General features: G+C 40.0%; 1 protein-coding gene across 13 annotated transcripts in view; it reads left to right on the top strand.

Annotated features, from left to right (window-relative positions):
* Positions 1–23,843, top strand: part of LOC113545183 (nesprin-2) — a 103,933-nt gene that overhangs the window by 28,878 nt on the left and 51,212 nt on the right. For 11 of the 13 annotated variants that reach the window (XM_053242396.1, XM_053242392.1, XM_053242394.1 and 8 more), the window contains 21 exons: positions 822–980; positions 1,117–1,284; positions 2,004–2,105; positions 2,221–2,424; positions 2,632–3,174; positions 3,816–3,997; positions 4,444–4,768; positions 4,919–5,068; positions 5,236–5,448; positions 6,244–15,279; positions 16,585–16,764; positions 17,098–17,244; positions 17,595–17,833; positions 17,929–19,981; positions 20,333–20,664; positions 20,790–20,934; positions 21,062–21,262; positions 21,404–21,663; positions 21,767–21,917; positions 22,914–23,057; positions 23,351–23,491. In XM_053242396.1, the coding sequence (XP_053098371.1) occupies positions 822–980; positions 1,117–1,284; positions 2,004–2,105; positions 2,221–2,424; positions 2,632–3,174; positions 3,816–3,997; positions 4,444–4,768; positions 4,919–5,068; positions 5,236–5,448; positions 6,244–15,279; positions 16,585–16,764; positions 17,098–17,244; positions 17,595–17,833; positions 17,929–19,981; positions 20,333–20,664; positions 20,790–20,934; positions 21,062–21,262; positions 21,404–21,663; positions 21,767–21,917; positions 22,914–23,057; positions 23,351–23,491 (15,075 nt within the window). The remainder of the gene's footprint in view (positions 1–821; positions 981–1,116; positions 1,285–2,003; positions 2,106–2,220; positions 2,425–2,631; positions 3,175–3,815; positions 3,998–4,443; positions 4,769–4,918; positions 5,069–5,235; positions 5,449–6,243; positions 15,280–16,584; positions 16,765–17,097; positions 17,245–17,594; positions 17,834–17,928; positions 19,982–20,332; positions 20,665–20,789; positions 20,935–21,061; positions 21,263–21,403; positions 21,664–21,766; positions 21,918–22,913; positions 23,058–23,350; positions 23,492–23,843) is intronic. The other 2 variants (XM_053242389.1, XM_053242395.1) reach the window with 2 other exon arrangements.

The following is a 23,843-nucleotide window of genomic DNA, read 5'->3' as shown; positions in this document are numbered from 1 at the left end:
ATTGGGGCAATCGGTTTGCTGCAAAATCCTGTTAGTTGTCAGTGTGAATTCTGGAAAACAGCCAAAAATGGCAAAATGTTGAGTTTTGGCCAAAATTTAGATTTTCTGCCAGAAATATACTTTTACATCTTGAGTTTACAGAAAACATAAATATATTTCACCAAAACAACATGGAAATGTTTTCATTTAGGCTACTGCCTTAAAAATCAACAAATACAGTGGTAAACGCAGTCGGTTTGTCGAACAACGCGAAAGATTTAGTTATTAGGTATTTTTCAGTTTGTATTTCTCACACAGTGGAAGACACACTTTTACCAAGTTGTTAAATTGCTCTCTGGACATATGCCTAATAAGTATTGTAATTATATACCAGCTGTCAGAATGTCTCTGATGCTCCTGCGCTGCCTTTCGGGAGTAACAAAAACTTAAATGCTATTGAAATATGTGCAAATAAGCCACCAGTGTCAGTTCAGGAAAGTATGTTGTTTTGATGTGCAATATATAGTAGAAAATGTCAAAATTTCACCATGTGGATGTTTTGTCAGGCCCCCGCATATATATAGCAGTATAACCCGAGGAAAAGAATCAGTCATATGCAGAATGACATGGGGAAAACTTTGTAAAGGCAGAAACAAAGTATGTTTTGAATTATCTAATGGTATGCAATTGGGGACGGTGGTTAGTAGACCATGGAGGCAGGACACGAGAAAACCCAGCCACAAGTGGGAACGACCTGGGATGTGACAGTTAATTCTAGATGACTAAAAGTGATACTTAGAGGTTTATTATTTCCTCCTGAGACTTTGTACATGTGTGTGCAGGTAAGCAGCATTAAATCAGACCTGAATGCTCTTGGAGATGGTGTGGAGGAGTTCAGAGCTGTGTGCAGGCAGCTGCACTCTCAGATGCGAAATATCCCAGACTGCTCAGATGCTCCATTCGAGAGTGAGGCGGATGCACTCATGGACCGCTGGCTAGATGTATGTCTCTTTATTTTCATGTCAAAACTAATAGTATTAATTACACTGTTAAGAATCGTACTGCTATATGGAATGACTTACAGATAAGCAATATGGGCAGTGTGTGAGAATGTGTTTATCTTCATGTACTCCTTAGGTGAGCGAGAGGACAGACTGCCATTTTGAGAATCTGCAGATTGGGATGTCATTGTGGGATAAGCTTCTCTTGTTGGCTAGGGAGGTGGAAAGCTGGACCAACAACAAACTGAAGACCTTTGCTCAGTCACACCCATTTCAGACAGAACAGGAAGTTCTTGCTATGCAGGTAACCTTTTCAGATGTTAGTGATAAAGAACAGAATGCGTATGCCGGCAGATTTAGATAGTTCAACAGATTTAAAGACTTTGTTTCTGTATATTTTACATTGTAAAGTGGTTCAGAACACAGTGCTCTCTAAATGGGAGGCATACTCTCTCCCCTGTCAATAACAGTGACACTGGCCAATTGTGTCTGTGTGCCCTTGTGCAAAAATATGCAGTAGCTGACTTCACATCTCGGAGGAATTATGTGGAAGCCTTTGCCCCCCTGCTTAGTTGGTAGCTGTTGTGTGATGGGGAGAGCTGGCTAGTTGATCATATTTGACCACAAAAAAAAATACTACTACTAATAATAATAAAAGTAAAACTAAAATTTTTTTAAGAATTCCGAAAGGCATTCTAAAAATATAGATGTTTAACGTGAAACTGCCTTTAGACATTTGTTATAAGTAAGATTTGAGTAAACAAGTTTTCTTTCCTTTTCTCAGTGCAGGGAATCCTGTTGAAATTTTGTGTGGTAGTATCAAATACGAAAAAAAAGTAGTAGGGCAAAGCTTTCGCTACTATATAAAAAATATGAAACAAATGTAGGGAAAAAGCTTCTTTCCCTTTTTCTTTTGTCTGTGGCTGGCCAGTGATCTCCTTATTTTACTGAAGCGCTAGATGTTTGAGTACAATTTGTATAAGTGTCCTGTTAATATCTGAGGATTTATCATTGCTCCAACAGGAGGAGCTGAGGACACAGGAGGAAAATGTGGAACATTTCCATCGCAGGTCTGCCGAGATCAAGGACATTCTGCACATCAGTGAACCCCCCCTGGAGCTACAGGTAAGTCTGCCTGAGTTTAAGCACACATGCACAGAAATGCTTATTTACTGCTCGACTAATCTGTGGGTAATTGCACCATGTCTATACCAACCATGTACGGTCGGGTTTTTTTTAGGTGACTGAGAGTCAGCTGAGGAAAAGAATGGAAGAAGTGAAGGAGCTGTTCACTGAAACAAGTGATGTCTTCAGAGAGCTGGTGGCTGCCAAGGCTCAGGTCACAGCCAGGATGACAGACTGCATGTCCTCCATACAGATGATAAAAGATGCCCTGAGCACACTTGCTGCATCTGAGGGCCCGCAGCTAATCCGGGATATCCAGGTGAATATATAGGCAGAAATGTTGGAAGAAAAAGTGACATACGCAGTAGAGTATTATTCAGTGAATAAAAAGAAGAATACAACCAAGCGGCTAGTTCACTCAACATATATACTGTATCATCTAGTGATTTAAATAATGAAGGCATAATCTGTAGTTTAGGATTGGATCGCTGTGTTTTGACAGCTCCCTGACTGTTTTCTCCTACAGGTCTTATCAGAGAAACTACACCTAGAAACTGAGCAGGCAGACACTCTGATACAGCAGGTTGCCTTGTTGGCCAGTGTGGCCAGCCCAGAAAGCTTGTGGTCTCTTACTGAGGATGGGGCTCAGCTACAGGAAAACATCTCTGCTGTCAAAGACATGATCATTCTGAAGAGAGAAGTAGCAGAGAGCCTCAATAAGCCACAACAGGTCAAATATGCTCAAGTCATGGAGTCAGAGGATCTTCGTTCCCAAGTCACAGTTCAGAAGAGCCAAGATCCTCCACCAAGGAAAAGTGATTTCAGCAACACTCAGGGACATCTGGGTCAATCTTCATCTGACATCTTTCCCAAAGCAAAAGAGCTACTTGAGGATTCATCAGACCATGAAGACTTCTTTAAAGATTTGCAGAACTTCAAACACCTGGCAGAAAGAACAGAAGACTGGCTTAAAAGATTACAGCAGTTGGTTGACACTCAGGAAACAGATACTCAAAACATCCCTGTTAAAACTAAGGAGAGACTGCAGGAACTGCAGGTGAAAAAAGATGTATGAATGATGTTTAAATTAAATATCAAGTACTTAAACAAGGGGAAAAACCATTAAGCCAGTTCTGTTTTACAGTCAGGTCTATTTTTATATTTGTTATTAACATGCAGGATAGTAGGGCTTCCCTGCCTAGTAATAAATAAATGAATAATAAAAAAAATGCCCATCAAGGCTGATCAAAGAACATTCAATTATTTTTCTAATAGCCAGAAAAAAGCCTTCCAAAAAGATGTCCCAGTTTTGAACTGGTAAAAATAACCTGAATACATATAGACCTTACTTGCCAGAGGAATGGCACTAAAATGGCCAATTTAATACAAAAAGATGAAATTGTGTTGAAAAGGTTGAGCGCATGGAAAACCAAGGATTAGACCCATATCTAAATTGCATCTTAGCCTTTTTTTCTTTTAATTTTGACTTCCCATTTGCCAGACCCTTACATTACTGCTCGGATTGATTTGCAAGCGGCTGTTCAAAAGAGCTAAAGGTACTGGCAGAAATGTATTTCAGCTCCCAGTTCAGGATATTATCACTATCATAGTCATGTCAAAATTGAATTTCAAAGATGGTTTCTATTAACTGCCCCACATTCTTATTTCTGTTCATAGTCTGTTCAAATGTAATGACTAATGTGTGGTCAGGTGGTGTTGGACCTGAGGGCTGAAGGAGACAGCAGGTTGGAGAAGCTAAAGGTCAGAGGTCAGGCACTGCTCCAGAGACACAGTGATAGAGGGGGAAGAGACTTACAGGATGTCCTATGCATACTTAGAGATGCAGAGTGCCAGTGGGATTCTGTGTTGCAGTCTGCAGTTGAGCAGCACAGGTAAAGTATACATGAGCACAAGTGTTGATCACATGTCCATATAGTATCGTGTATACATGTGTGTGTTTAAGTATGTGGTGATATTTATGCAAATATATCAATAGGACTGTTTTTCATTTGCTTATGAGTAGAGTGAGTTTGACAGTTTGACTCCGTAAATAAGATTAATGTTATGAGTGCTAAACCTCTTTTTGCTCATTGCTAAATATTTTGAAAAAGTATTCATAGTTGGTCTTTAAATTTCCTCATGTCACTAAAGGGTTTCAGTCATATAGGTTAATAGTTTAGTCAAGGTGAATGGACTCATGACTGCAGGGTTTTTACTTTTTTTCTTCAGATAGTCAGTTGCAGAATATTTAATTCAAATTTGATTTGCATACACATTATAGATGCACTATATATGCATGTCTTCACCTTTCCTGTTTAATGTACTGTCTGTGTTTTAGACTTCTACAGGGTGTTATTGAGCACTCCTCCTCTGGTCAGCACCAGCGACAGCAGGTTGAGACCAGGCTGCAGCAGCTTCAGGAGCTACAAGAGCAAATTGCAGCCCTACCTGCTCTTTTTCCCTGGCCAGGTTTGACTGAGAGGAAGACAGTTGTGGAGCAGGCTCATTGTCTTCTGGAGAAAGCCAAAGCCCTGGGCTCTGACATTACAGCACTGAAATTTCAGATGAGGGAGCAGCCCCAGTTAACACAAGACCCAACCTGGACTGATCTGCCCTGGGATAACCTGGAGAACAGTGCCTCCAGCTTGGTCAAACAAATCAGTGTAAGCAATTTTGGATGTATTTTACATCAGCAGTCTATAATGTGTTATAGCACAATGGAATGTATATGTGCCAATGAAACCTTAAGAATTGCATTATGGCTGTGTTTTATCTTTTATTATCATGTTTGTGTGTGTTATGTGAATGTATAGGATGCATGTGGTGGTCTGGATGAGAGCATTCACAAAGAAAGGCACTGCAGCCTTGTGCTAAAGCAGTGCAGTGAATCCCTGGACACTCTGCAGAAGGAAATGCTCATATCCTCACAAAAAGACCAGAAGTCTAAATTGGACACTCTAGAAGTAAGAATGCACATGAATACTAAGTTTACCAAGTTGGTAGAAAAGGAACACACAATAGGTCTCAGCCACTTGTGTAGACACACATATGAACACAAGCTCTTCCTAACACATGCAAAAAAATACAGATTAACTGACATGCATAGTGACTCGTATGTGTTATGTTACAGGCCATGATTCAGGCTCTGGGTCATGAAGGCAAGAATCTACATGAAGTCAAAATACTGACCACTTCCCTGCTGAGGAGCTGCACTCCGGAAGGTCAGACAGCCATGACTCAGGATGTTCAGACACTGCTCAATAAGCAGACAATGCTTGAGAAGTCCATTCACAAACAGCTTGACCATTTGCAAAGCCAAAAGGTCGGAGAAACAGGTTTTGAAGTAAGTATTAAAGATCCTGTTATGTCCTAGGGAATGGGGAGCCTATAGAGAGCACTTCTTTGGAATAAAACAAGCAGAGAATGACAGATTATAATCTGATAGATGATATAACTGTAATGCTGTCGTATCAACAGGGTGTGCTAAGGAGGCCCTAGGCAAAAATGGCCCTAACACCTTGTTTTGTGCTCTTTTACTTTAGTGTGATTTGAATAAAAATAAATTTTATTTGACATAAAGCCAAATGAGGTATTTTAGTCAAAGCAGGATTTCACTCCAAAACTATTCAAATAATGAAATTATGTAAACCACAGTTCAGAGATGGTTCTTGAACCTTTGTATACAGCAAAGTTATACAATATATAGTTAAAATATAAAGCTCCATATGTTTGTTTATAATTTAGCTCAGCAAAGAGACCAGACAGAATAGAGTTCATTTGTTCATTTGCAGAGTTGATTCACTACATATTATAGCCATGCAAGTCTGGCAGCACACTGTTACCATGGCAGTCTCAGAAGTACACAGTGTAATCTTCTAAATAACACAGCCACTTTAAATGAGTAACTCCGCCATTAACCTAGACTGCAATTCAGCTCATCAATGTTAAGTGCTCACTCTGGTTGTCCATTTGGAGAATATGCTGGCTATGACAAAGATTCCTACATGAGGCTTTACTTAGAGCTCATCTGTAACATAATTTATCTAAATGTTCCAGAGTTCCTAGGATTAGTTATTCAGTATTAGACTGATTCAGGATTGGTATATTTTTTATATATGTATGGTAATATTCTATGCAGATGGTTGCTCACAATATAGAGGATGGTATGGAAAGAAGAGATAGCAGAATTACACCTAATCAAGTCAGCAAAATGGAACAGCATATGAAATGTTTATCAAGTGAAACTGAACATCCCCTGAGCATCATGAAAGACATGACAGATTATGGACAGTGCACTGAGATAAGTGGTTTGCCCACTGGTGCAGATCATCAACACACAGTTGCTGCTCCTAAACCTGTGTTTAACATTGTTTTGGAAACTAAGCTTTCTACATCCAATCAAGAAAGTTCACTGTTCGATTCTGTAGATTCTACTTCTCAACAAAATTTAACCAAACCTATTTCATTTTTTACTATACGCCATGATCAGGCAACTAAAAGAGAAGAGGAAAATGTAAAACACAATAATGACATTACTCTAGAGGGACTGCAGTCATCCTCAGAATCAGTACAACCAGTTCAGACTGGAAATGCTCTTTCTCCACTCACAATTGCTGTTGGTGCAGAGAGTTCCTCTGGAGATGCAGATGTGTCAAGTCAACAGCCTTCGAAATTACACATGGACAGTGACAAGCGAAGTAGCACTGGGACTGCAAAAGTCTATAAAACTATTCAGGATGTTGATCAATCAATATTGAAACCTGATGGGCAGCAGTCAGTAGAGTCTCCCAAACACAAAGATGCTATTGAATTCAGTTCTGACAATCCCACTGATAATGCAACTGAATTTACATTGGGAATGACAAAAAGTGAAGAGGATCTTATTCAGTCTTTGGACAGTCAAGAGAAAATACATCCAGCCACGCTTACAGAATTAATGCAAACAGGTCAGACTGAAAATGCTCATTCTCAAAAACTCCAAACCTCTGTTTGTACAGAAAGTTCCACTGGAGATGCACATTCGACAAGTCCTCAGCCTTCTGCATTAACAGACAGGGACGTAACAGATGCAAATATGCAGCAAAATCAGAACGCTGATACAACAAAATTGATTGATGCCAGATCTGTTTCTTACCAGCAAAAAACTGTATCTATAGAATGGGACAGAGAGGACAGACAAGAGACTGCAAACTCAGCTGATATTTCACATGATCCAGTATCAGAGGCTCTTGAAATTTCTACACCAGAAATTGACTGGTTGAATCAGACACCTGATGCAAACCAGCTTGAATCTAGTATGGTACTCTTGGACAGTAACAACCAAAGTGGCCTTGAAATTACAAAATGTTGTACTATCATTTGGGATGTTGATCAGCCTATACTGCAGCCTGATGGACAACAGTCACTGGAGTCTCCCAAAGCTGGAGATACTAATGAATTCAGCTCTGAAAATCTCACTGCTAAAGCGAAGGACAAAGGAAAAAGTGAGAAGGATCCTATGCAGTCATTAGATAGTCTAGAGAAAATGCAGCCAACCTCACTTATAGAATCAAAGCAACCAGGTCAGACTGAAAATGGTAATCTTCAACAAAACCAAACTCCTGTTGGTGCAGAAAGTTTCTCTGGAGATTCAGATTTGTCAAGTCAACAAGTTTCAAGGTTATCACACAGGGAGGTTACAGAAGTGGACCTGCTACAAAGTCAGGAGGTTCATACAACAAAACTGACTGATGCCGCATCTGTTTCCTATCAGCAAAAAAATCTATGTACAGAAAGGGACAGAGAGGACAGACAGGATACCACAAAATCAGATAAGAAAAACATGAATGACCTGAGCACTGAACAGGCAAAAGCAGAAGAAGATGTTATTATGTTTAGACAGGGAATTGAACCAACACACAGAGAAGGTGATGTTTCTCATGGTCCATTATCAGAGGTTCTTAAAATCTCTACAAGAGAAATTGACTTGTCGAATCAGAAACCTGATGCAACTCAGCCTGAATCTATGATGGTACACATCGACAGTGAAAAGCAAAGTAGCACTGGGATTGCAAAAGTCTGTAAATCCATTCTGGATGTTGATCAATCTGTACTCAAACCTGACACAGTAGAATCTCCCAATGCTGGAGATGCTAATGAATTCAGTTCTGACAATCCCACTGACAATTCAACAGACTCTAAATCAAGAGCAACAAAAAGTGAAGAGGATCTTAAGAAGTCACTGGACAGTCTAGAGAAAATCCAACCGACTTCACTTTCAGAATCAATGCAAACAGGTCAGCCTGAAAATGCTTATTCTCAACAACTCCAAACCCCTGTTTTTACAGAAAGTTCCACTGGAGATGCAGATTTGTCAAGTCAACAAGCTTCGATGTTATCTGTCAGGCATATTGCAAACATGGATGTGCTTCAAAATCAGGAATTTGATATGATATCAGAGATTAATGTTAGATCTGTTTCCTATCAAAAATCTCCTGTGTCTCCAGATCAGCACCAACAACAGGGACATGAGAGAGCCATTCCAAATGACAGAAATGAACCAGATACAGAACAGGCAAAATCAGAAGAAGACACTATTAGGTTCAGACAGGGAAATGAACACACACAAGGAGAGGTTGATTTTTCACATACTACAGTAGAAGATGTTCTTGAACTTACTAGAAGAGAAACAGACTTGTTGAGTCAGATACCTGATGCAAACCAGCCTGATTCTGGTATGGTACACATGGACAGTGACAATCAAAGTAGTCTTGGTGCTCCAAAAGTTTATACCATAATTCTGGATGTTGATCAACCTGTATTAAACCCTGAGAGGCACCAGTCAGCAGATGATAATGAATTTGATCCTGAAAATTCTACTGCTAAATCAGAGGACTTTAAATCAAAAAGAACAAAATATGACGAGGATCTTACTCAGTCACTGAACAGTCTAGATGAAATGCGGTCAACTGTACGAACAGAATCAGTGCAAGCACGTCAGACTAAAAATGCTCATCTTCAACATGTCCAAACTTCTGCTGGTATAGAAGATTCCTGTGGAGATGTAGAAGTGTCACATCGTCAAGCTTCTACATTATCAGACGGAGATTCTATAGAGGCAGATGTGCCACAACATCAGGCAGTTTGTACAAAAGAACCTGATGCCATAACCATTTCCTATCAGCAAAATTCTGGATCTATAGATCAGGACAGAAAAGAGAGACAACAGCCAGCAATTGGAAATGACAAAAGCACAAAAGAACTGGACAGTAAACAGGCCAAAGCAGAAGATAGCCATTGTTCCAAGCATTCCAGTTCTATTAAGAAAAGAAAGAAGAAAAAGAGGGTGCTGAACACAGATCTAACAATTACTAAAGAAGACAGGAAGAGTGAAACAACAATCTCCAAACAGATGAGCGAAGGCAGCTCTCTGCATCATGAGACAGCTAGCACAAAGCATCTCGATACCACAGACACAACACCAGGTACTTTCACGGAAGAGGATGTGCTGCAAAATCAGAGAGTTGATATAGCAAAAGATCTTGATGGCAGAAATGTTTCTTACCAGCTACACACTGTATCTATAGATTCTGATGCAGAAGACAGACAAGAGTCAGCAAACCCAATTGCCAAAAGCACAAATGACCCAGAAACTGAACAGGCAAAAGCAGTAGAGGAAACCATCAACTTCAGACAAGAAACTGAGTACACACACAGAGAAAGTGATATTTCACATGGTCCAGTACCAGAGGTTCTTGAAATATCTAGAACAGAAATAGAACAGAAACAGGCAAATACAAAAGAAGATTATACTACATTCAGACAGGGAACTGAACACTCACACAGAGAAGCTGATGTTTCTCATGGTCCAATATCAGAAGTTCCTGAAAAGTCTACAACAGTAATTGACTTGTTGAATCAGACAACTGATGCAACCCATCCTGAATCTAGTACACTACAACAGTGTACTAGAACAGAAATAGACTTGTTGAGTCAGATACCTGCTGCAAACCAGCCTGATTCTGGTATGGTACACATGGACAGTGACAATCAAAGTAGTCTTGGTGGTCCAAAAGTTTATACCATAATTCTGGATGTTGATCAACCTGCATTAAACCCTGAGAGGCACCAGTCAGCAGATGATAATGAATTTGATCCTGAAAATTCTACTGCTAAATCAGAGGACTTTAAATCAAAAAGAACAAAATATGACGAGGATCTTACTCAGTCACTGAACAGTCTAGATGAAATGCAGTCAACCGTACGAACAGAATCAGTGCAAGCACGTCAGACTAAAAATGCTCATCTTCAACATGTCCAAACTTCTGCTGGTATAGAAGATTCCTGTGGAGCTGTAGATGTGACACATCGTCAAGCATCTACATTATCAGACAGAGATTCTATAGAGGCAGATGTGCCACAAATTCAGGCAGTTCATACAAAAGAACCTGATGCCATAACCATTTCCTATCAGCAAAATTCTGGATCTATAGATCAGGACAGAAAAGAGAGACAACAGCCAGCAATTGGAAATGACAAAAGCACAAAAGAACTGGACAGTAAACAGGCCAAAGCAGAAGATAGCCGTTGTTTCAAGCATTCCAGTTCTATTAAGAAAAGAAAGAAGAAAAAGAGGGTGCTGAACACAGATCTACCAATTACTAAAGAAGACAGGAAGAGTGAAACACCAATCTCCAAACAGATGAGCGAAGGCAGCACTCTGCAGCACTCTGTTCATTTCCCAATATCAGAAGATCCTCAAAAGTCTACAACAGTAATTGACTTGTTGAATCAGACACCTGATGCAACCCATCCTGAATCTAGGACACTACTCATGGACAGTGATGACCACAGTAGCACTGGGATTGCAAAAGTCTGTAAATCCATTCTGGATGTTGATCAGCCCACACTGAAACTTGATGGGCGACAGTCAGTGGAGTCTCCCAAAGCTAATGCTAATGAATTCAATTCTGACAATCCCACAGACAATTCAACAGACTCTAAATCAAGAGCAACAAAAAGTGACGAGGACCTTATGAAGTCACTGGACATTCTAGAGAAAATCCAACAGACTTCACTTTCAGAATCAATGCAAACAGGTCAGCCTGAAAATGCTTATTCTCAACAACTCCAAACCCCTGTTTTTACAGAAAGTTCCACTGGAGATGCAGATTTGTCAAGTCAACAAGCTTCGATGTTATCTGTCAGGCATATTACAAACATGGATGTGCTTCAAAATCAGGAAGTTGGTACAATATCAGAGATTAATGCTAGATCTGTTTTCTACCAAAAATCTCCTCTATTTTCAGATCAGCCCCAGCAACAGGGACACGAGGGAGCAATCCCAAATGACAGAAATGAACCAGACACTGACCAGGCAAAACCAGAAGAAGACACTATTAGCTTCAGAAAGGAAACTGAATACACACACACAGAAACTGATATTTCTCATACTACAGTAGAAGATGTTCTTGAGCTTAATAGAAGAGAAATAGACTTGTTGAGTCAGATACCTGATGAAAACCAAAGTAGTCCTGAAACTGCAAAAGTTTACACAATCATTCTGGATGTTGGTAAGCCAATACTGAAACCTGAGAGCCAGCAGGCAGCTGACAAAGGTAATGAATTCCGGTCTGAAAATTCCCCTGTTAATGCGACAGACTTTAAAATAAGAACATCACAAAGTGAGGAGGATCTTATGCAGTCACTGGACATTCTACAGGAAATGCAGTCAACCTTTCTTATAGAATCAGTACAACAAGTACAGACTGACAATACCCCTTCCCAACTCCAAGCCTTGGCTGGTTCCTCTGGAGATACACAAATGTCAAATACTCAGGCTTCTATATTATCAGACAGGGACATTACAGATGTGGATGTGCAAAATCAGGAATTTGATACCACAAAATTGTTTGATTCCAGATCTGTTTCCTACCAACAACACATTCTATCTAAAAAATGGGACAGAGAGGACAGACAAGATACCACAAACACAGATAACAAACACATGAATGATCCAGATACTGAACAGGCAAAAGCTGAAGATGATGATTCTGGGATCGGACAGGGAAATGAGCCCATGTACAGAGAAGTTGATATTTCACATGTTCCAGTATCAGAGGTTCTTGAAATTTCTAGGGTAATTAATATGTTGAGTCAGATAGCTGATGCAAATGAGTTTAAGTCTAGTATGCTGTGCATGGTGAGTGACAACCAAAGTAGCATTGGAACTGCAAAAGCCTCTACCACTATTTTAGATGTTGATCAATCTGTATATCCAGGTCAGATTGAAAATTCTCATCTTCGACAAATTCAAATCCCTGCTGATACAGGAAGTTCCTCTGCAGATGCAGATTTGTCAAATCAACAAGCTTCAATGTTATCTGACAGTGATATTACAGAAGTGGATGTGCTGCAAAATAATGAAATTGATGCACTACAATCGACTGATGCCAGATCTGTTTCTTACCTACAACACACGGTTTCTAGAGAAAGTGACAGAGAGGACAAGCAACACACCAACAAAACAGATGACAAAAACATGCATGACCTGAGCACAGAACAGACAAATGCAGAAGAAGATTATATGACATTCAGACAGGGAATTGAACCAACACAAAGAGAAGCTGATGTTTCACGTGGTACATTGTCAGAAGTTCTTGAAATTTCTACCACAGAAATTGAGTTGTCGCATAAGATACCTGATGAAAACAAGCCTATTATGGTAAACATGAACAGTGACAAACAAAGTAGCACTGAGACTGCAAAAGTCTGTAAAACCATTCAGGATTTTGAACAATCTATACTGAAACCTGATGGACAACATTCAGTGGAGTCTCTTAAAGCTGGTGATGCTATTGAATTCAGTTCTGAAAATCCCATTGATAATGCAAGAGAGTCTAAATCAGGAACAACAAAAAGTGAGGATCGTATTCAGTCCTTGGACAGTCCAACCAATCACAAAAACAAAATCCAACCAATCACACTTACAGAATCAATGCAAACAGGTCAGACTGAAAATGCTAATTCTCCACAACTCCAAACCCCTGTTTGTACAGAAAGTTCCACTGGAGATGCAGATTTGACAAGTCCTCAACCTTCTACGTTATCAGACATGGATATGACAGACATGGATGTGCTGCAAAATCAGGAAGTTGACACAAAAAAATTGATTGATGCCAGATCTGTTTGCTACCAGCAAAACACTGTATCTGTAGACAGACAAGAGACTGCAAACCTAGATGACAAAAACACAAATGACCCAGACACTGATATTTCACAATGTCCAGTTCCAGAGGTTCTTGAATTTTCTAGTACAGACTTGTCAAATCAGATACCTAATGCAAACAAGTTTGAATTTAATATGCCATGCATGAAAAGTGAAACCAAAAGTAGCCCTAGGACTGATAAAGTCTGTACTATCATTCTGGATGTTGATGAGCCCATACTGACACCTTACGAGCAAGAGTCTCCTAAAGCTGGTGATTCTAATGAATTCGGTTCTAAAAATCCCACTGCTAATGCAAAGGACTCTAAATTAGAAACAACAAAAAGTGAAGAGGATCTTATGCAGTCATTAGACAGTCTAGAACAGATGCAGTCAACCCTACTTAGAGAATTAATACAACCGGTTTTGACTAGAAATGCTCATCTTCAACAAGTCCAACCCCTTGTTGATGCAGACAGTTCCTCTGGAGTTGCAGATTTGTCAAGTCAACAAGCTTTGATGTTATCGGACAGAGATGTTACAGAGTCAGATGTGCTGCAAAATCAGCAAGGTGATATAAAAAAATTGATTGAGGCCAGATCTGTTTCCTACCAGAATAACACTCTAATTATAGAATGGGACAGACAGGACAGACAGGATACTGCAAAACCAGTTGACAAAAACATGAATGACCTGGACACTGAACAGGTAAAATCTGAAGAAAGCAATATTAGGTTCAGACAGGGAACTGAACCCACACGAAAAGATGATAATTCATGTAGTCCAGTTCCAGAGAAATTTCAAGAAATTTCTATGGCAGAAAATGACTTGTTGAATCAGATACCTGATGCAACCAAGCATGATTCTAGTATGCCATACATGGAGAGTGAAACCAAAAATAGCATTGGAACCGAAAAAGTATGTACTGCCATTTTGCATGTTGATCATCCTATACTGAAACCTGATGGGCAGCAGTCAGTGGGGCCTACTAAATCTGGAGATACTAAAGAATTTATTGTTGAAAATACCACTGACTATGCAACAGACTCCAAACCAGGAACAACAAAAAGTGAAGAGCATCATATGCAGTCATTAGGCAGTCTTGCAGAATTGCAATCAATCTCACTTACAGAATCAGTGCAACCAAGTCAGATTGGAAATACTCATTCCCAACTCCAACCCTCTGTTGATGTAGAACGTTTCCCTGGAGATGCAGATGTGTTAGGTGACCAAGATTGTATGTTACTATGTAGGGATATTACAGAAGTACATGTGCTGCAAAATGAGGGTGTTGGTACAGTAGAAGAGCATGAAGCCACTAGCGAATTGATCAGGGTGAGGAAAAATGACTGGGGCAAGGAAGAACGTCAAGAAACAAAAAATATAAATGAAGCACACACTGAACTAGCAAAAGCAGGAGATGGTGAGTGTTTGAAGCTTTTCAGCGCTATAAAGAGGAAGAAAAAGGCAAAGGAAGATCAGACAAATGATGAAGAAAACAGGAAGACTGAGACATCTAGCTCCAAAAAAATGAGTGAAGGCAGCTCTCCGCATCATCAGACAACTACCATAAGGCATACAAATGCCACTGACACAACACTGAGTGCATCCACAGAATATACTCAAGAAGATACTCCAAAATCCATGAATGTCTTCAGTTTAGATGTTAAAGCAATGGATGCTATAGAAAGCAAAGGTGACATGGATTCCCCAGAGAATACAGATAGACAGCTGAGTTCAAGCACTGCACTTGTAGGTAGTAGCCATGCCAGTGCCACAAGCAATCATCCTACCGATATAAAATCAACAGACTTTAAGTGTACCATTAAGAAGCAAGTTCCTAATTCAAGAGACATTTCAGAGACATCCAGAGCTGAGTCTGAGCCACCGATAACCGCTGCAGTACCATTACAGCTGGAGTTCAGCATCCATTCAGAAGCAGGCTCAAAGGCGCAGACTGAGGCCTCGGACAGTAATGACTGCTTACAGGTATCTTCAAATGCATTTACCTTTGTCTGATTTACATTGCATTCATTCATTGCCAGTGTGGTCCTCCATAACACAATGGAAAAACCCAGAATGGTTGTGTTTTGTCACTGAGTGTGAGATCAGACTCATGTCAGCACTTCATGTTAAACGTTTTGGGTGAAACTTTCCAGTTTTTTTCACAGCACAGAAAAATGTTTCCCTTCATTGGTTTGACATTTATAAGTCTTTTTTAAAAGTCAGAATTTTATTAGGTGATGCTGCAGCTATATTTGAATAGTTTTCTGAAAAGGTCATTTGAAATAAATTACAAGCATTTAAAGCATGAATACTCTTTTTTGGTGTTCAGAAGTTCACAGGAAACTCCTTACTTAAAAAAAATCTCTCTCATTGGCATTTCTTGGGGTAGTTTGGCCATTTCTCACTGTGTCACTGATAATGCCAAATATAAAAGTATAATGGCTTGATATTTAATTTTTAACAGTTGGTAAAGGTAAAAGGAGCATGCCTGAGCTTTATTCTCCAAAATGTGTATAATTTCATTGATTCATTCTTTTATGGGGGCAGTCGTGGCCTAATGGATAGAGAGTCGACCTTGCAACCCGAAGGTGAACCTGAAGGTTGTGGGTTTGAGTCTCGGGTCCAGCAGGGATCCCACACTCAATACCACGACTGAGGTGAGACCCTTGACCAAGGCACCGAACCCCCAACTGCTCCCCGGGCGCCGCAGCAAAAAAGGCTGCCCGCTGCTCCGGGTGTGTGTTCACGGTGTGTGTGTATGTTCACTACTGTGTGTGTGCACTTGGATGGGTTAAATGCAGAGCACAAATTCCGAGTATGGGTCACCCTACTTGGCCACAAGTCACTTCACTTCACTTTTAAATTGTACTCCTTTTTTTACATTTCTTTATTATGTTTAAACTCCTGTGTTTGTCACATCTTTTTACTGCAGTATGCATTTAATAAAAGTGTGTTAACACAGAATTAGTTAGATTTTAAGGTCTCTATAACATAGATTGGTGTTTGTTGAAGCCTTGCAGCTGTCAGTTTTTGCATGTAAATGCTTGACGTATTATAGTGCAACAACTAGTTGTACAGATCTGCAGCACAGCTGCTCTCTAGGTTGCTCTAGGCACACCACGCCCCATAGGGAAGAACCAACTCTCAACAAGGCTTCATTCTTGCTTCAGTTGCCACTAGAATATACACATTTACATGTGTTCAGCTGGGAAATAATTTTCGCCAAAAAAAGCAATGAGCTTTACTTTTTTATATAATTGTGTTTACAATTATTTTCTAAATGCTTAGGCAGAAGAAATGTCCAAAGCCAAGACAAATGTGTCTGGAAGTGAAGGAGATCAATGTGAAGATTTCAAGGACAAGCAAACAAGGACAGCAAATGAGCCTGCCCGAGCATCAGCACTGGACCCCTTTTTGGATATCAGCACAAATATTCACCCTGTAATGGATACCAGTGATAATCCAACAGTAAGTATGAAGGACTGTTGTAGAAACATAACTATACAGTTGCTATCTTCATTGTGTTCTTACACTTGTTTTTCATGTTTGCAAATAAGTGCTTAATATATCCTTCAAGATACTAATTTGTTTTGCTCTAATATATTGTAATGAGAGGTAACATCACTTCAAGCAGGCTTTGAAGTGTCTGTATTATGATGATTACATATCTACTAGTAGCTCTGGGAAGGAGACTACACAGGAAGCAAATTGGCACTGAGCAGAGATTTCCTGTGCTCAAGTAAACTCCAGCTTTCAGTAGCCATGTTTGTCATTACATGTTGAATTTTGCTTTTATATCAGCCTAGGGAGGCAACCTGGCTTCTAGAGCCATCACTTGCAGAATTGGAGAACCAACTAGGAAGGGCTGTTCTTAGGATTCTGAAATGTCGAAATCAGCCAGCCCGGCTTAGCACTGAACTAATGAGCCAGCAACTTCAGGAAGCAGAGGTATGCTTGTTTATGTAATTTTCATGTTTGTAAATCAAGGATGTGATAAGATAAGGCAACTGGGAATAGCATTAAAAATCTCTTTCTTTCAGCCTAGTACTGAAAATTTAGCTTAGTCACACAGAGAGGCAGCTTGACTGGCACAGGCAGAGTTGTGCTTTACATATATAAGGTTGGCCTCTCTTAGGAAGAAAATCCTTAAACAATTACAACCAGGCACATTAAAGTTGCAACTTTTAGTTTGTTCATGGGTGCCCCAGTTAGTGACCAATGTTAAATTTGGTATATCATGCTAACTGTGATTGGAAAGTTGTTTTTTTTTTTACTCACATATTGGTGTGCTTTTTCAGAGCTGCAGACAGTATGTTGAGGAGCAGTTGGCTTCACAGTCTCAATGTAGAGGCCCTGGTCTCTCCCAGCTCAACCAAAGTATGGTGAAGAGATGGACTTCAGCGCTGTTGGATGCTACAGCCACAGTACAGGTTAAAGAGTCCCAGCTCCAAAAGGTCACACAATATCACCTACAAATACAGGCCCTCCAAGATACACTTCAAGAACTGGAGCAAGAACTGGAGGATTCACTGAGCCTGTGAGAGTTTATATAATGTTCAGATAATGTATAGATGTTTGATATGTATCATTTAAAAATTTGTATTTTTTTTCTTTATTTCTCTATTTTTGTAGGGTTTCTTTGAAAAGCAGTGCTGTTCAAGCAAAAAAACTGTATGCATTGCTCAAGCACATGAAGCAGAAGAAGAGCCTGCTGGAAGAACTGATGCATACATGTTGCCATGTGTCACCCTATTTGGGAGAGGCAGAGGGTCCAGTAGCATGCCTAATCCAGGTTAAGAATTTGCAGAAAAAGTGGCAGATTTTGGAGGGGACAGCAGACAGAACCTTAAGGCATACTGACCATTGTATGTCAGAAGCTTCTATACTAATGAAGGATGCTAAGGCACTTCTGGGTGAAGTAGAGGTTCTGCACACAGCTTCTTCCTCACCTTTGACTCAGATAAAAGACTGCCAAAGAACCAAACAGGAACTGATAACATTCTCTGAGTTTGTGGAATTAAATCAACGATACCTTTACCTCCTTGAGCTCTCACAGGCTGTTTTCCAATGTCCACTAGGGGAGAAGGAGAAGGAAGACATTAGCAATGTTTTCAAAAACCTGAAATCTCAATTAGATTGTGCTCAGGAGAAACTTTGTACTTATGCTACCTGTCCCAGTGACCACTTACTGGCAGAGATCACTAATACTATGAAAAGCTGGTTTGCTTGGGCAAAACAAACAGAGAGCAGAATCACCAGGAAAAAGAGGTTATCTCTTTTCCCTGAGGAAGCCAGTCAGCAGGTTAACAGCATGACAAAGCTGCAGTCAGAAATATCCTCCAGGCAATTCAAATTGTCCCCAGTGGTTATGAAATTAAAAGAGGAGATTGCAGGACTTAGCCAGGTGGATTCGTCTCTTATGTCATCTGCACTACAGACCTTAGAGAACTTCTACAGTAAGATCTCAGAAAAGGCAGAGAGTGTTACTGCAGAACTGAACCAAATGCTGCATGCTAGACAGAGACTAGACATGCAGATTACAGATATTAGCACCTGGCTGGCCTCACTCTTAGAGAAAGAGTCCAATAAAGCTGCAGCAATCCAGCTTGGAAGCTCTATCACAGACTTGCGAGGCTACCATCAAAAGCACAAAGCTACTTTAAAAGAAGCTGAGAAGCGGCTATCAACCACTCAGACACTTCTGGATGAGACAAAGGACATGATTCATGGTCTTAGTATTGTAGACACTTTACACCTTACCAACAAACTTACCACCTTGCAAGAAGAGATCAGTGGGGTTGTTAAATGTAAGCGAACCACATGTTGGGAACTAGAGGAGCTCCTGCATGCCCAGGAATCTTCTACAGAAGAATTTACTGCCATCCAGAAGAGTTTACGTCAAATAACAACTGACTTTGAGAAGCAAAGATATCCTGTAACACAAGACTCACTTGCTGCTTTTGACCCTATAAGACACATGCTGATAGAGCATCTTTCTCAAGTGCTGGAAGTTCAGCATTGCCAGGAGAACCAGAGGAAAGACCTTTTACGGACCATTCTGAACTTACAGGAGAAAATGCGGCTACTGGATCAGCAGAGCACTGAACATGAAGAATATCTGACATCCAAAATGCATTTGGAAAACCACTTTGAGGCAGTGAAGAAGAGAGTTCTTGAGGTCTCGGAGTGCAGCAGAGATGCTGATAAAAGACTCCATATGGGTCAAACCCTCCTAGTGGAGATACACCTGGTGAAGATATCCTGTCGGAAGACAGCAGAACAACTGGAGGCCATTTCTGGTGACCTCTTCCCATCACAATTAAACTCTGAGAAGCAAAAGATTTACAGCATGCTGCAAGGTCTTACTGCCTGGGAACAAATTGTTAGTAGTGATGTTAAAAATCAGGAGGACTCCCTATTGGCTAGCAGCCTTAGCAATATAAGGGAGCTGACTCCACTAATTGAACACTTTAGGAGAGTTGAAGAGCAGCTAAAGCAGAACAGCTGCCTGGATCCAAGTGACCAGGCCATTACCAAAGCACTACAAACATGCTTGACACTTGAGAGGTCAGTGGCATCTGGGCTGCGAATGTTGGAGATTTGCAAAGACTGTACAGATATTGAAGGCTATGGAAAAACCACCGACATTGGAAAAAGAATTTCCAAAGACTGTAAAATGCAGATGGTAAATGCTTTTATATTATGCAGATAGATTAACTTTAGGATTGTTAGGCGTTAATGTATTATGCTATTTACTGCTTTTTATTTTATTGATTCCATGCATCTATATTTGTAGCAACTTGTTTAGTGTGTGTAATTAGCTAATTTGTGTAAATTTGTGTTAATTATCCTTAGTGGCCAGAGTATCAGGAACACCTAGCTTATAACAGTTTGTTAACAGTTGTCCTATGGTGGTCCTTTACCACTAATTATAGAATGGATAACACATTTTGTGTGGCAACAGGTGGGCTACAGGTAATATTGGCCACTGAGTATACTGTATTCAGAAAGTACTAATTTCTGTGTATTTGTTTAGGAAAACCTTCTCAAGGCTAAGGAGGCCCTGAAAGACTATCACAGTTCTGTCCGACGAGCTGTTGGTTTCCTTCAGCAGATTGAGACTAAACTCTTGATTCCATCTGCCAGTTTCAAAGACTCTAACGAAGAACTGAACCATACTCAACAACTTCTTACTAGTCTGTCTAAAGGATTCCAGGATCATGTGACTGAATTACATGCCCGATTGCCCTCACAAGCTTGTTTTTCTCCTCAAACTAAGAAGCTCCACATCCAGGTTGTCAACCACCTCCACATGACTGATGCCAAATTGGAAGCACAAGCTCAGCAAAAACTGGAGGCCCTTCAGAGGTAAATATATTGTTTCTCTGCATTACACCCATACGGCAGATCATTAGTATGAATAACACACTTATGTTTGATCACAGTAAAATTGTGGGTATGCATAATTGTTTTTGTCTGGGCTTCATTTTCAGGTGCTTAATGGAACAGGCCACCCACACTAAACAGCATGATGACATGACCCACCTTCTTCGAAACTTTGACTTCCAACTTTCAAACAGCTTCAGTCACAAACCGATTTCTTTAGAAGAGTGCAATGACCAGCTTGAAAAAATTAAGGTGAATTAAAATTGGCTTTTAAGCTATATCAAAAATGAACATTATCTGGGACAAGCTATTCAAAACTTGTATACACACAAATGACATAACAAATAATTTATATGTGGAACTTCACTTAAATCTGTAGGTGCTTCAGGAGGAGCTAGTTAACATGAGTTCAAGGCTGGAGGAAATGAAAGACAAATGCCCACTGCTGAACTGTAACGTAGGTGCAGAGAAAACACTGGGACATCTACAAAGGCATTGGGCCTTGCTGCAGCAGCGGCTAGACTCACTGAAATCCAGAGTAGCCCTTACAGAAACACAGTGGAAGGAAATTATGTTAAGAGTAAGTTCCTGCAAAAAAGAATAATGGGATAATAACTATCTTATTAATGTTCTTAATGCTTAGCTGTGTTAAAAATTCTATTTAAAGGACAGAGTATTAGTATTAGGAGTACTGTATTGAAGTAAGAGTTTTTGCCATTAGATCAAGAGATCCAGGGAAGCTCTTGACCATCTTCAACACAGCCTCTCTGAGATCTCCAAGATGAAGGGATCTCTTGGGAAGCTTCAAGAGATCCTGGGACAAACCGAACAGCTCCAAAATGAACTGGACCAAGAGCAGCTCACTTTGGTCTCTCTTCGACGCTGTGAATCACGACTGCTGAGTGCCTCAAACCTTCATGAATATAACACTTCCAGTCAGATAAGACAGGAACTGCAGTCACTGCTGAGCCGTTGTGGAAGGTATGGCCATGCACAACCATACATGCTTTACATCAATGTAAAAGTTTATTTCCCTGTGAATATCACATTCAAAAGAATGACTGATTCACATTTGTATCCCCAGTCTGAGAGAACAGAGCAGTGAGGTGAGACATAATGTGCTGTCTGAGATCCAGGAGTGGGGTCGCTTTCAGGAGGAATTGAAGGGATTGCAGCAGAGTGTTCTCTCTCTGCTGTCAGCCCTGCAGAGCCAGTCAGATCCCAGACATATACGGGTGAGTCCTCCCTTTGTGAACACCGTTCTGCTGCTCTAGGTGGAACACAGTAGTGACGTTGTAACACTCTAAATTTGTAACAGCTCAACCGAGAATACACAAAAGGCTACAACTCCAATATACAGAAATTAAATATTGTGGTGCTTCTGTGGTCACACTTTCAATACTTTTTGAGCAGGCATTTAAATAGACTATATTAGCCCTGTGAGCTTTTTTGAAGCACAATAACATACTAAACCCTTCTCATCATAATCACTTCAGCTAGCAAGATCAACTGTATTTCATCCTCCAAATCTAAGACATACACTACAAGTTCCCATCCATGGTCCTGCACATTTTAGTGTTTTACACACTAAAACACACCCAGTTCCACTCAAGAAGGGCTGTTAATTACTTTGTACATTATTTGAAACAGCTATGTTGGGAGCAGGGTAAACACTAATACATGCAGGACAGGAAGAACTCCAGGACCAGGGTTGAGAACTTGTGATGTTCACCATCGAAAATCTCTCAGTGTACACTAGTCAGCAGACACAACAACTACAGTGCCCAACACTGCTCTATTGTGCTGTGTTAATGCAAAAATTTTCTCAGTGTTAATCAAGTTTGTCTCCAGTGAGGATGTGAGGATGGTGGCAAAATGAGTTTAGAAACTACTTAATTAATGAACTAAGCATATGAACTAATAAATTGATATGATTTTGCGTGTTACACTGCAGGTCTCGTTAGTGAGCGTTAACGGTGTATTTTAACATTTACACCCAGTAACCTGAGTTCCAATTTTTATTCATATATAGAAATATGGACTCACTTTATTCAAGCAATCATTTAATACAAGTGGTAATTACTTTTTTAACATTACTTAAGGCATATCAGTGTTGAAGTTGATTTGTTAATATTAACCAATGGCATGAACTGTTTTCAGGTTTAGATGAAAAATCTGTTTCTGTGTCTGTTGATGCCCAATGCTTCACCTGTCTTTCTAACTCTTGGTAGGAGGTTAGAGCAGAGGTAGACTCTCAGAATGTCAAACTGCAGGACATTATGGACAGGGTGAGGAAGAGGAGCAAAGACCCACCTCAAGAGATCAAGAATTTATATGACCTAGTCACTCTGTCCCTGAAGGAAGCTAAGGACAAGGTATAGTGAAATCTTTCTGTCTTTATGCTTATTTGGTAGCCATTATCATATAGGTGATTGCATGTGTTTGTATCAAGTGCAATTTTAGCCAAACTGTCACTGTAATGTGGAAAATAGTTTTAAAAGCATTAGATTATATCCTGTACAGTATGTAGAAATAAGCATTTTCAAAAATGATTTCTGGATTGTTCATGTGCACAGCAGTTCATATACTGTATAGTCAGAGAGACTGCTAAGGTTACAGTTAACAGAACAGAAATCATTCAGAGCCTTTGATGTTTCTGGTGTTTTAGGTGGGACAGGCTATGGAGAGGAGTGGCTCTCTTCAGAGAATGAGTGAGCATGTGGACAAAGTGACTGTGGGTTTAAGCTGTGCTGAGGCCCTGCTGCAGCGGAAGAGTCCCACTGTAAAAGAAGCTGAGAGCATACTCAAGGTGTGTGTGTGTGTATGTGTGTGTGTTTATTTCATATTAACAGGAAATTCAGCCTTAAAAAGAATACCTGAAATGGTAAAATTACACAATCGAAGGTAAGTTATATTTTCAGCCACTTTCGCAGGTAATCTTATGGTGCTCATCCAAAATAAAGGTGTGTTTTATAGCATATAGTATGTGAGGTGGTCTGGGAAAACTTGTCGAATGTCTCTGTGGCTGAATTCTGGCAAAAGCCAGAAAAAAGGTAAAATTACTGTTTTGGCCAAAATAAGCTTTTCTGTGACACCTCAACTTTAAGAAACCGTTTTAAGACACAACAGACAGCACCTAAGTATTAAACCAGGTTTGAAGA

Source organism: Pangasianodon hypophthalmus, chromosome 19 (assembly GCF_027358585.1).
Source record: "Pangasianodon hypophthalmus isolate fPanHyp1 chromosome 19, fPanHyp1.pri, whole genome shotgun sequence".
Classification (NCBI taxonomy): Eukaryota; Metazoa; Chordata; class Actinopteri; order Siluriformes; family Pangasiidae; genus Pangasianodon; species Pangasianodon hypophthalmus.
The sequence above is the reverse complement of the archived record's forward strand: the minus strand, read 5'-3'. Positions and strand labels throughout refer to the sequence as shown.